The sequence below is a fragment of the Adiantum capillus-veneris genome, chromosome 10 (genome assembly GCF_014529385.1).
Source record: "Adiantum capillus-veneris isolate H3 chromosome 10, ASM1452938v2, whole genome shotgun sequence".
NCBI lineage: Eukaryota > Viridiplantae > Streptophyta > Polypodiopsida > Polypodiales > Pteridaceae > Adiantum > Adiantum capillus-veneris.
In genome coordinates, this window is record NC_140940.1 from 78447804 (window position 1) to 78460206 (window position 12403).

Consider the following 12403-nt stretch of genomic DNA (forward strand, 5'->3'; position numbering starts at 1 on the left):
TAGGTGAATCTGCTGCATACCAACTCGCGAGTTGTTTTGGCACTGTCGCAAACCCTAGAGCAGACCAGCGCGATGCCCAACTTGCGAGCTGCTTTGTTGTTGCAAACCCTAAAGCAAACCAGCACGAGCATGTTTTGTAGCTGGAGTGCGAGCAGCAAGGGCCTGCTCGTTGCCTGGTCGACCTGTTTGTTGCTTGCTCATGACGTGTTGAAACCTGCTCGTGTCTTGCTGGGCATGCGAAACCCTAATCCCGACCTGCTGAACCTACGCACTCATCCAGAGAGAGAGAAAAAATGAAATGAAATGAAATGTTATATTAACGTCTTCAAAAGGCCAAAGTGACCTATGAGACCAGAAAGTTACAATGTGGTGGATTTGATACAAAGTCAGAGTAACAAGATGACAAAATGACAAAATAAAATATTTTGGAATCCTAGACTGCTGGGTGTGGTAGTACTAAGCAGCTAAAACAGAGCTAGCTCGGATAGCTAGATCATAGGAGATCCAGCATCGGTCGCTGGCGATTCTCATCAATGTCCTCCATTGTCAGTAGTCTGACCGGGCGTTGTGCATGCCGAGTCAAAGTGACTTGGATCCTCTGATGCAGCCTTTGTCTATGTTGTGTAGTCCTCCATAGTCGTGGGCGTCTGGATCTCCCCAGCTCAGTCGCTCGTTCGATCAATATGCCTCTGGTGTGAGGCAACGAGCTCTGCTGTGGTAGTAACTCCTCCGGTTGTCCAGTGGCAGCTCTAAAGAAGTCTGTGATCTGTCTCTGAAACTGGCTAATCTTTCCTCTCATCAAGCTCTCTATTGCTAAATTGGCTTTATCTGACAGAAAAATAATTCTAAATGAATTATTGGATTTATAAGTGACAGGGTTTTCTCGCTTGGAACATCAAAGAAAAATAATTCTAAATGAATTTTTGGAATTTTAAGTGAGGGTTTTTCTCACTGGAGACATTCGAGTACAGAGTATTCCTAGTGCGTCATTCAAAGTAATGACGATAGCACTGTGAACGAGAATATCTGTAACGCCACCAGGAACGAGTACTTCTGATGCGTCATATCGGATGGGTGACAGGGAGCATCGGGAAGAAGTATCCGACCATCCGGGAACGGACATCTCTGATGCGTCATAGGATGGGTGACATAGAGCATCGTGAAGGGGATTGTACCGTAGGTTCGGTAGGAAAGGACTAGGTGATGGGTATTCCTGATGCGTCACAAGGTGGGTGACGGGTGCATCGGAAAGGGGATATCCATAGTCGAGAGGAAATCCGAACTGGAAAGAGGAATACGCGTAAAGACGATAGCACAAGAATAAAGATGGGTTCTGAGAAGCTTTTCTTAAAAAGCGGAAAATTTGAACGAGTTTTCCGGGAAGAGCAAACGCTTTCCCGCGAGGAATCTATGTTTGCATTGCATTCGTGCATGTGGTTGCATCCAGGGACGCCTGGGAAGTGCTGTGAAAGCATTGATTTTAACTTATAAGGTTTTATTGAGTTTTTGGGCAGGTTCAGACCAATTTTAAAAATATGTCGGCCGTCCACTTTATAAGTGGGCAGCGACTTAGAAAATAAAGCAACAAAACGAGCCAACGAATTCTCTCCCTTTTTCGGGTAGAACAGAAAAAAAAAAACGAAAAAAAAAACGGCCGCGATCTCTCCGCGAGCAGCTACTCGTGCTGTGGTGAAGGAGCTATAAAAGCACCACATGTCCTCACCGAAGGGAGGTGGCCAGCGCCAGCAAGAGAAGACTCTGCCGCCAGAAGACGCGAGAGATCGCGAGACTACGAAGAACGGAAGTCGCTTTTCTCGCGCAAGAGCGAGAGGTACCTATTGTGGATTCGCCATACGAATTGTTGTCGTGTGTTTGTGTGTGTTTGCAGGTACTTCATCGCGAAGGAGAAGCGAGAAGGCTTCGGCCTACGCTTGGGAATTCCGAAAACGGAATTCGGAAATTGTCTGCGGAGTCTCAACTCTGAGTACAGACGGAAAAAGGATTGAGAGCTTGTCTCTCGGATTTCCCTTACGGGAAGGAACGACCATCGAGTCAGAGATTTAGACAGGAGGGGTTTTCTCTGGTTCTTGTGCTTGTAAAAAGATTCTCCTAATAAAGAATTCTCGTTAAGGGGGGGGGACCAGCCCATCTTCTTGTCCCTAGTACTGTGTCGATCTTCTCACTCTCTCTCTCTCTCTCTCTCTCTCTCTCTCTCTATCTATTTTTCTCTATATCCTTTGGCTTCAATAATAAGAGATAGATTCTATTTATCTGAGTATATTTTATATTGTTATGCGCTCCCGTTTGTGACACTCTCTTTGTGTACGCAGCTCGAGCAAAAACAAACCCAGGCATCTCTGATCCTCGTACCGCATGACTCTAGAGAATGGTCCAAAGCCCTCTTTGAACAAGCAATGGAAGCGGCCTCGTATCTCGTAGTAGACGGGGCAGTGGCATGTGTAGTGCAACTCTGTCTCAGGCTCGATGTCACACAGGGGGCATGTCCTGGTCTTTGCTGGTACTCCGCTGTATCTCCCAATCTCGATCCGCAGCTGGTGTGAAGATGTGCGTATTTGGCCAATAGCACATCGTACCCCATGAGACAGGTGAGTGTCCATGTATCTGGGCCTCGTCACAAAACCATCCTCCGTAAGCTGGAGGAGATGCTCTCTGTAGAAAGCCATCTTCGTGCCTAGCTCCTGCACTGGCTGTATCCATGTCCTCTTGGTGTCTAGCTAGGTCAAGTCCTGGCGAATGAGCTTGGTGATCTCGGGCTGTGTAAGAGTCAGAGAGGGTGCATCCAGTGAGTACTGGAAAGGAGGCAATCTGTCTATGCTGAACCCATGCGTCTTGGCCCTAATGAGCCGCGAGATCATAGAGACTAGAGGCTTCTCCATGTCCCCCATCCATCACTGCGGCCTGTCCTCCCATGATGGTCCAGTGAAGGTCCCCAAATCTCAGCTCCATAGAGCAATACAGAAGCCACCAAAGTGTCAAAGAGCCAGAGCTTCGTCCGAGGCTCCTGAAATTGGACTTGTGAACACATCCTTTCCAATTTACCCAATGCTGCATGGGCTCTGGTCAATCGAGTCTCTGCTGCCCTCCTCAATGAAAATGTTGGCCCACTAAAAACCACTCCAAGGTAAGTGTAAGCATCTGTATACTCCACCTTCTCAGTCCGTATGTGAAAGCGGGCGCTGACCTCCTGATCCACTGTGGGGTGGTATTAAATACCATGACCTTGGTTTTACCAAGGTTGACGGACAAACCACTTTCTTGGGCAAACCTATGCAAAGCATCCAGGTGACGTTGCATCCCCTCCGGAGAGTCAGAGATCAAAACAATATCATCAACATATAACAATAGTGGAATCCATCCCTGCTAGCCGTGCACCTCTATCACCATCTCTCTCAATGTAGTCATAAACCCCATCTACATACATACCAAATAGAGTAGGAGAGAGCGGGCAGCCCTGCTTCACCCCAACAATGGAGTAAACCGGTGTGGATAGACCCTCTGGGGTGCGTACATGCCCCACTATTGACTTGTATAATGCCATGACCCCGCAATTGAGCTCTGTGGGTACTCGCATCTGCTGTAATGTGCGCATCAATCTCGCTCTGGGCACTGTGTCAAATGCTTTACGGAAATCCACAAAGTTGCAATAGATCCGTCTCCCCACGCGATCTACCCTCCTCAATGATGGCTCTGAGTGTCAAGATATGGTCAAGAGTAGAAAAACCCCTCTTGAAACTTGCCTGGCCGGTTGCACGCATCCCCTCCCTCTCTGCCCATCTAGTCAACTACTGCTCAAGAATAGATGCGTACAACCGTGCCAGTGTGTGTCCAATCATGATGGTCGATAGTTCCCAGGCTAGGGTCTCCCGACCTGAAGATAGGTACAATAGTAGATAGGCTCCAGGTATTAGGCAAGCCCTCACACATGGCACAGTTAAGCATAACTGCTAGAATCTCTGCTAGTAAATCTCTGGCATGCATGAAATGCTTAGCCACTAAGCCATCATGACCATATGCTCTCCCAGTCTTCATGCTGTCAATGGCCTTCCTCACCATCTCAGCGGTGAAAAAAACACATGTGCGGGCATGGATCGGGGGGATCGGGAAGGGGGGGCTGCTCATGAGCTGTGTACAAAGATGATGCATACTGGCTCCAGGCCTCTGTAGAAGTGATGGTAGGGGGGGGGGGGGGGGGGGGGGGGGGGGGAGTGTTCATGGAAGAGCCTCCACGCCTCATGTGAGTCTTGACTCAAGAATAGCTGGTATATAGGCGAGCTAGAAATGCCCTCTTCTTCCGCCGCATTAGGCGTCGGAAGTCAATCTGTGACTGCCTATGAGTGATGTTCCCCAAAAGCACCTCCCTCTGAAGTCTAGCTCTAGTGTCCCGGCATTCCTCATCATACCAACTGTTCTGGGGAATGCTCCCTGAACGGCGTCTCTGCTCAGGCTGGGTATGTAGGTATGCCTCTACTGCTGCATCATGTAGTGTCTGTGTCAGTATAGTAGTAAGCTCTTCCAGAGGTCGCCGTGGCTCCTCTGTGCACAGGCGTTTGTAGATCCCATCTATGTATACAGAGTCCGTCTCCCGCGTGAAGGTGTAGCGAGTAGGGGGTGCTGCCCGTAGCCTGTGTGCTACACTAAACTGAAAAGAAATGGTCAGCGATACAAGGGCATGATCCACTGCCACACCAATAGGTCTGGGTCCAACTGTGAGGTCCTGAATGCTAGAGATGAGGCTTGGTTGTGCCATGACATAGTCCACTGTGCTGGCTCCATGTCTGTGTGGGAAGCATGTGAAGCCTCACCCACATGTACCTAGCCTTCTCATCTTTCAATCTGCTTTCAATCTCACCCACATGTACCTAGCCTTCTCATCCCTGCGGGCTATATGTATCAATGGCTGCAAATCCTCTCTAAATAACAGTGCGTGTCTCCTGTTTGTAAGCTGTCTCCCATCTGTATTTACTGATGTGAGGCATGGATTGCCCAGGGGCCTGGTGTGTCTCAAAGTAGAAGATGATGTCTCTTCCAGTAAAGCTATCCTCAAAGGCACCCACATCAAGACGCATGGATCCATTACAGTTCCAGACAGTCACTTTGAGTGTGGTCCCATAAGTCTCGCTCCGTCGTGTGGAGCGTCGCTCCAGTATTACTACTCTTCCATCTCTGTAAAAGGCAATCTTGCCTTTTCCCCTTGTCGCTCTAATCTCCGGCATTACTTCCTGCATATGAGCGATCTGCGAGAGGGTAAGATCATCCCCGAGAAAAATGCCCGTGTCTTTAAGAGTTTGCCTTTTCTTCAAGAAGGACTTCTTCGCTTCCATGGAGGGAAAACGGAGGATGAGTGCCCTTTTTTTCGAGGTTTCCCCATTGCTTCCATTTTTCTTTATGTTGCCCACTCTTCAAGCTCTTGTGTGCGTCGGCTCATGAACCCCCATCAAGGCCATGAGTTCTTTTACTTCTTCGTCCACATTGCCTTTGTCTTTAAGACCGCAAATTCTCACATGTAAAGCGCGCACACGTCTTCTTTGCTCCTCTAGTGTTTGATTAATGATAGTGGGTGTGGACGTAAACGTTACCTCCTTGCCTTTTCGTTTCTTGGCCACCTCGATCCATTTCTCGGCTTCATCCGCCTTCTGCAGAGTTTTGGTAAGAACATCCACCCAAGAAGTCGTCATCTCTTTGTGTTGCTCTTCTCCCTCTTTAATGGCCCGTAGTTGCTCCTTGATAGTGTTGATTTCTTCGATTATTGAGGGTCTCAATTCGCCCTCTTCCAGTGTGCTGCTTGATCGTGCTTCGGTGAGATCTTTCTTGAGTGACGCAATCTCTTCGTCTTGAGTTGTCACTCGGTCTTCGAGTGCGTTTATCTTGCTTTCTTGGATCAGGACGCATCCTTCCAGCATTTTTATTGTTCCCAATAGATTGCGGTTCATCTTGGTAATAGTCTCCGTCATTTCCTCTTTGCACTTTTGAATGGCATCCTCTAGGGGGTCGGCTTTATCACCTAGCTTCCTCATGCTTAATCACTGTCTGGAAAAGAGCCACTAAGCGCACATATGCATCCACACTATGCATACATTGTGTCCCGCATCAGGCATACATCCGCATCAAGCATTCCACTGCGGGTAAAGGTACAACCACAGCCCACTGCGGGCGTCAGCCTTAAAACCAAAATAATGGGGGGCGTTGCGTCCAGTGTCTTGGTCTGCTCCTGTCCTAGCAAGAAAGAAATGAAATGAAATGAAATGTTATATTAACGTCTTCAAAAGGCCAGAGTGACCTATGAGACCAAACTGATACAAAAGTGGTGAATCTGTTACAATGTCTGAAAAGTGTGAAAGTGTAAAAATAAATGCGAAAAACTAAATACGAAGTATAAAAATAAATGCGAAAAACTAAATACGAAGTATTAGCTAAACTTCTTAGGAGCATTCTGGGTGTCTGGCTAGAATGCTTCTAATCCTTTGTTGTAGTCTCCTCCGGTGAAGTGTGCTTCTGCATCTCGGTCATGGTCGTCTCAATTTCCTAAGCTCAATCGCCTTGTCAATGAGCGTGCCTTTGGTATGAATGTGGGTACTCCTTTGTGCTCGTTGCTGGCCTATTGCTTCTCCTTCCATTCCTGCTTCTCTCGATCCGAAGAAATCTGTGATCTGCCTCTGAGGCTGTAGTGCTCTTTGTCTTCTCATTAGATATCCCTGTGCCGATGTAGTTCCAGTAGGTACAGGCCTAAGCACCTTTGATCTTGGTATTGCATGACTCTATCTAGAGGTCCAAAGCCTTCTTTAAAGAGAGAGAAATGAAATGTTATATTAACGTCTTCAAAAGGCCAAAGTGACCTATGAGACCAGAAAGTTACAATGCGGTGTATCTGATACAAAGTCAGATTAACAAAATAAATTAAACTAGGATAACAAAATATAAATACTGCGGGATCCTAAACTAAGCAGTACAATGTGAAGACAATATGGGAGGGGAGTAGAGATCCATCTTCATCTGCACTCTGGACGACGAAAGAGTATGGCTTGAATCTTTTGCCATAGCCTCCTTCGAAATTGTGTAGCTCCTCTGTTCCCTCGGGGTCGTCTAGATCTCCCTAGCTCCAAGGCTCGGTCTATGAGAATGCCAGTAGTCCGGGTAGACCTCTCCACCGTCGTTGGTTGCTCCTCTGTCTGTTCTTCTGGGTGTATAGTATCTATTGTAAAGAAATCTGTGATCTGTCTCTGGGGACGTCTCTCTTCGCCTCTCCTCAGTAAAGTTTCTCTATGCTTGTGTAACTCAAGTAGATAAAGCCCAAGACATCTTTGATCCTCATAACTCATGACCCTAGATAGAGGCCCAAAACCTTCTCTGAATAGACAGTGAAAACAACCTCGTATCTCATAGTAGAGAGAGAGAGAGAGAGAGAGAGAGAGAGAGAGAGAGTAAATGTTATATTAACGTCTTCAAAAGGCCAAAGTGACCTATGAGACCAGAAAGTTACAATGTGGTGGATCCGATACAAAGTCAGAGTAACGAGAGAGAGAGAGAGAGAGAGAGAGAGAGAGAGAGAGAGAGAGAGAGAGAGAGAGAGAGAGACGTTGTGCAGCTTCTTGAAGCTTTGGACTGGAAGCTCATGCATGAAGAGGATCCTGCCATTGGTGGGAAGGGTCAGGTAAATTATTATGCATCTTTTAGCACGTAGTTTTTTTATGTTTTACTCCTTACAATTGACTTTAGTCTCGCACATGACAGGATGTAGTTATTTGCAAGGGAGATCCATGTGGTACAGAGGTAAGCTCAATGCATGACAGCAGCAAAAATACACACGACACTCTCTTTATCATGACAGTCTTGATTGTATTTGGTTCTTGTGACATGACTGCACAACTTAGCTGGTTGGTTGTTTGGCTGTAGGCTGATAGCTCTAAGTTGGAGAAGCAAATTGAAACTGTTGGAGCTGTTGCCTCCATGCAGGCAGAGCTGATAGCTATGCAAGATGCTGTGGTTGCAGCTAAAAGTTCCGAACTGGAAGCTCACGAGCGGGCTACTCTTTTGGTAGCAGAGGTTGAAGCGCTGAAAAATGGTCTGAGAGAACTTCAAGAGGAAAATGCTAGGTTGACCTCTGATACAAGTTTGAAAGAACTCCAAAATGAGAATGCGTTCTTACAATGCATACGTGAAGCTGGTAAGGAAAATGGGGCCTTGGGAGAAGTTCTCAAGAGAGACTTGGAGCTATTGAAAGAGAAGCATGTGAATGAAATTGAGGAGTTAAGAAGTTGTCTACTTGTGGCACAGCAGGAGTTAGAATTGACTAGGAGACAGCAGGGTGTCGAAGTTCACGACTTGTTTGTGAAGGATTCTCAAGTTATTTCTGTTCATGATTTACAAAGTGGTCTGAGTCTAGAATGTGCACAGGCAGGTGATACCCTAGGCATGATGCCAAATGGACAGGATAAAAATGCTGATGTCAATGTACTTCAAGAGAGGCTAGAACATATGAAGGAAACGAATGGCAGGCTTTCTGCTTTGTTGGAGATTTCTGGTTCTGAGAACGAAGCATTGTTGAAAAAGATCAATGAGAATCAAGATAAAGAGAGTGTTCAGATCTTGGAGAGGGAGTTTGGGAGCCCAAATGTGAAGATTCAGCAGGTACTGGAGGCATCTACCGATGTCAGAGAAATGGAATTGTCATCTATTAATTCAGAAGTTTCAGGACTAAAAGAAATGATCTCAAAAGTTGAGCTAGAGAACGCAAGGCTACTAGGTGCATATGAGTCTGTCCTTCTGGAAAAGGGATATGTAACAGATAAACTGACAGATTATCAGGAAAGGAACAAGCAATATGAGGAGGAATTGCAGAGCTTAAGGTTGTCTTTAAGCACTGCAGAAAGAGAATTACAAAATGAAAAACAAGCTTGTACAGTGGAAGTATCAATGAACGTGTATCAGCCCAAGGAAGGAAGTGTTCAGTACTCAAAGGAAGGCAGCAGCTCATGTGTTTGTGAGAGTGCGAACCCTTACTCTACAGCCATTGTTGAAGAGCAGTGTGTTGTATTGAGAAGTTTGGATGAAAAATTCAGAAATATGCTCCACAAGGCAGAAGAAAAAATAAAGAATCTCCATGATACTGTTGAGAGTTTGATTGAGGAGCTTGGACGTTATATCAAGAGCTTTATGGAAAATTTAGATACGGTGAACATGGATGTAAATACACTGTTCTGTTTGTTTGATGAAAGTAACATGGAAAGCTTGAAGCTTCGTGAAGATGTAGAGCAGACAACCATAAAGTTGAGGCAGGCCAAGCAGGCGAGGGCTGATATGTTTCTCCTCCTTACGGCAGAAAAGGACACATTGGTGGAAGAGAAAAGGATGTTACAGGAAAGCCTTGATGGAGCTATAAAACTCAGCAGCTCAAAAGAAAAAGCATGGCATGCTAGTCTAGAAGCTTATGAATCTAAGCTGGATCTTGTAGAGACCAAACTTTCAGATATATCATCAGTTGTTGACACCACTATAGTTTGTTTGAAAAATGAATGCGAAGGAAAGCAGGGAAGCTGCATTCAATCAGTGGCAGAAGTTTGGATGGTACAAAAGGAAACAGAGCACATAGAGGAGAAACATGACATGGCTCAAATTAGACTTCAACAAGAAGAAAACAAGGTGAAAGCTTTGAAAAGATTCCTTTCAGGCTTGCAAGCTTCAAAGCTTGATTGGTGTTCTCGAGAGCAAAGATTGGAGGATCATGTACAGGGGCTATCTAGAGTGTTAGCAGACAAAGATGCTGAGATTTGTATGTTAAAGTCTGAAGAGGATAATTTTAGAAGTTGCCTTGATCAACTTTATAAAGAAGAAGAGCTTCTGGAGTTAGCGATGGCAGCAGTAAGAGAGAAGCTTCATTCAGCGGAACATTCGCGAGTGGAGGCTTCAGAGTGCATTTCTGGGCAGTCAGCAAATAGTGCGTTTTCTATGTTACAGCTGCTTAGAGGGGAAGAGGAAAAGGCAACCTTGCTGTCTGTAATTGCAGAAGACCAAGAGAAGTTGAAAGTGATCCAGAAGGAAATAGAGCATTTCAAAGGGTGTATTGACAAGAAGGAAACAGCATTGCTCTGTGCTCATGTAGAGAGAGAGGCTGCCGCTTGTAGCCTACAAGAAGCAGAGATTGAAGTAGAGGAGGTGAAAAAGGAAGTTCAGCTGCTACTGGAAACAGAGACAGAGGTACAGGGAGAGCTTGAGGCTCTGACATTATTACATCGAGAAGCAGAGTTCGAGGAAGTAGAGCTGATGAAGCAGCTCGAGAGTGCTCGTTGCAGGAAGCAAGCACTGAAGGAAAGGTTTCCTCAGGCAGAAGAAGACTGGCTACCTGTTGTAGCAGAAGCTCTCGACAATGTGCAGCAAAACAAGGCTGCTGTAACAAAGTTGCTCTCGGAGACCCAAAGCTTTTTGGTGGAATTGAAAGATACAGTTCAAGGCTTAGCCACATAATTCTTTGATGGAAGCTATGGAATTTTTCTGAATCAAACAAATTTCTCGTAGAGAATTTTTGACATGATAATCTGTCGATGCAATCTCCATTAAGGGAAAAGCAAGGTCAGAATAAAGAAGCTTTGAGGGCTTCTACTTGTAAATGTGTTGTAGAGATCTAGGTCCGGTTAGGGCTTCTACTTGTAAATGTGTTGTAGAGATTTAGATCCGGTTATGCTTATGTTGTCCTCATAAACATCTGTTTAGGAATTGTAAGTTTGCAGCAATAAATTGTCTCATCTTTAATGGTAGGTGTCAGATTCTGTAGTGTTATGACCAGTCAAGAAAGTGTCATAAAGCATGTAGAAAAATAGTTGTTTTTTGGAAGATGGCTCTCTATGTGCTAAACTAATATTCATCATGTAAAATTTCCACAAGATTTATTTGTAGCTGCATGGAGCATAAAAAAATTGTTCCTTACATTAGCCTGTCTTTTTGAAGGGGTTAATTGAACAGTCCATAGTGCTCTGTATTATTAAAGCTGGCTTCACTAAAGGGTGTAGGAGTGAAATAAGAAACTGTCTACATGCCGTCCTCGTGGCTAAGTATTGCAATTAGTGGTCGATGGTGTTGAGATTTGATGGGGACCGTCCGATCCTAGTTGTGCTACATGTTGATGGTGTGTAAACTATGTGGATGCTTTAGCTTATAATTCTACTTTTATGCCCATCCATGCAATACAAAAATGGTATGGCAGTGGGTGGGTTGTGATTCCAAAGATGTGCAACATGGAAAATGAAAGTCGTGAGAGCTAGTGAACACGCACGAAAACTGAGCTCTTTTCTGTTTTTTACTGTCTAATCTGCAAAATACTGGTAAGATTTCAAGATTTTCCTTCGAATAAAATCTCATAATTGTGTGAAATTAGCAATCCTCCTTCACACTTTGTCAAAAAGTGGAGAGAATTTGCATTGTTTTATTTTTCTCGAAGGTGGGAAACCAGGGGTGTAGCACATTGGGACACAGCATTGCTTCACATTCATTGAAACTAAGCCCAGTGGTTTGTAAGTGCATCCATGGAGCGAGCCAAGAGCAGTGAGCCTCGAGCAAAAATGAGAAATCAGTTGAGCAGATAGAAGCGAGCACAAAGTAGCTTGAGATAACCCCATTGTAGTAAAATCAAGCCCCATGTATTTAGGGTTTAATACTTCTATGACAAATACTCCAGTGCACATAGAGAAAGACGATCCTAAAATAGAGAGAGAGAGAGAGAGAGAGAGAGGAAAATTTTTATAGACCTTCATGAATGTTAATACTCCCTAAGCAAAAATTGGTAGGGCAATGGAAAAATTGCATGCACCATGATTTCTTTTAAATCATGGGAAAAATTTATAGGGAGGAAGATTTTTAGAGAGCTTGTGTGTGTGTGCGCGCGTGTGTGTGTGTGTGTGTGTGTGTGTGTGTGTGTGAGAGAGAGAGAGAGAGAGAGAGAGAGAGAGAGAGGATTTGAGATGTACTACCTTTGCAAAAGGCCCAAATGATCTATGAGAGAAAAACATACATTAATCATACCTATGATACAATTATTTGAAACACGAATGAAACAAAAGAAACAACCTAAAAAGATTATGAGTGGTGGGTACAAAATGTAACATTTAATGGCCTAAAATCTTATTTGTAGCGGAAATTAGCATGAACATAGTGGGCATTTCATTAGAATAGATTCCTAATGAGAATTACAAGAGTGCTTGGGTGGAGAGAGCAACAAAAAGCATAACACCTAGTTAGATAGCATCGACAATACTTTCAAAAGAGAGAGCAATTAAACTATTGACAACAGTTGAGGACCGGATTTGCATGGAGCCGGTCCCCCCTCCAAAAGGCTTTGTATTATGGTTTCTCCCATCAAGAGAGACATTGTACAATACAATTCTTTGTGTTCCTT

General features: G+C 44.8%; 1 protein-coding gene across 2 annotated transcripts in view; it reads left to right on the plus strand.

Moving 5' to 3' along the window:
• LOC147449113 (kinesin-like protein KIN-12E) overlaps positions 1 to 10764 on the plus strand; it is an 81982-nt gene extending 71218 nt beyond the window's left edge. For both annotated transcript variants that reach the window (XM_086521686.1, XM_086521685.1), the window contains 3 exons: positions 7604 to 7669; positions 7750 to 7788; positions 7912 to 10764. In XM_086521686.1, coding sequence (XP_086377812.1) covers positions 7604 to 7669; positions 7750 to 7788; positions 7912 to 10479 — 2673 coding nt within the window. In that variant the 3' untranslated portion in view covers positions 10480 to 10764. The remainder of the gene's footprint in view (positions 1 to 7603; positions 7670 to 7749; positions 7789 to 7911) is intronic.
• The last annotated feature ends 1639 nt before the right edge of the window (positions 10765 to 12403 follow it).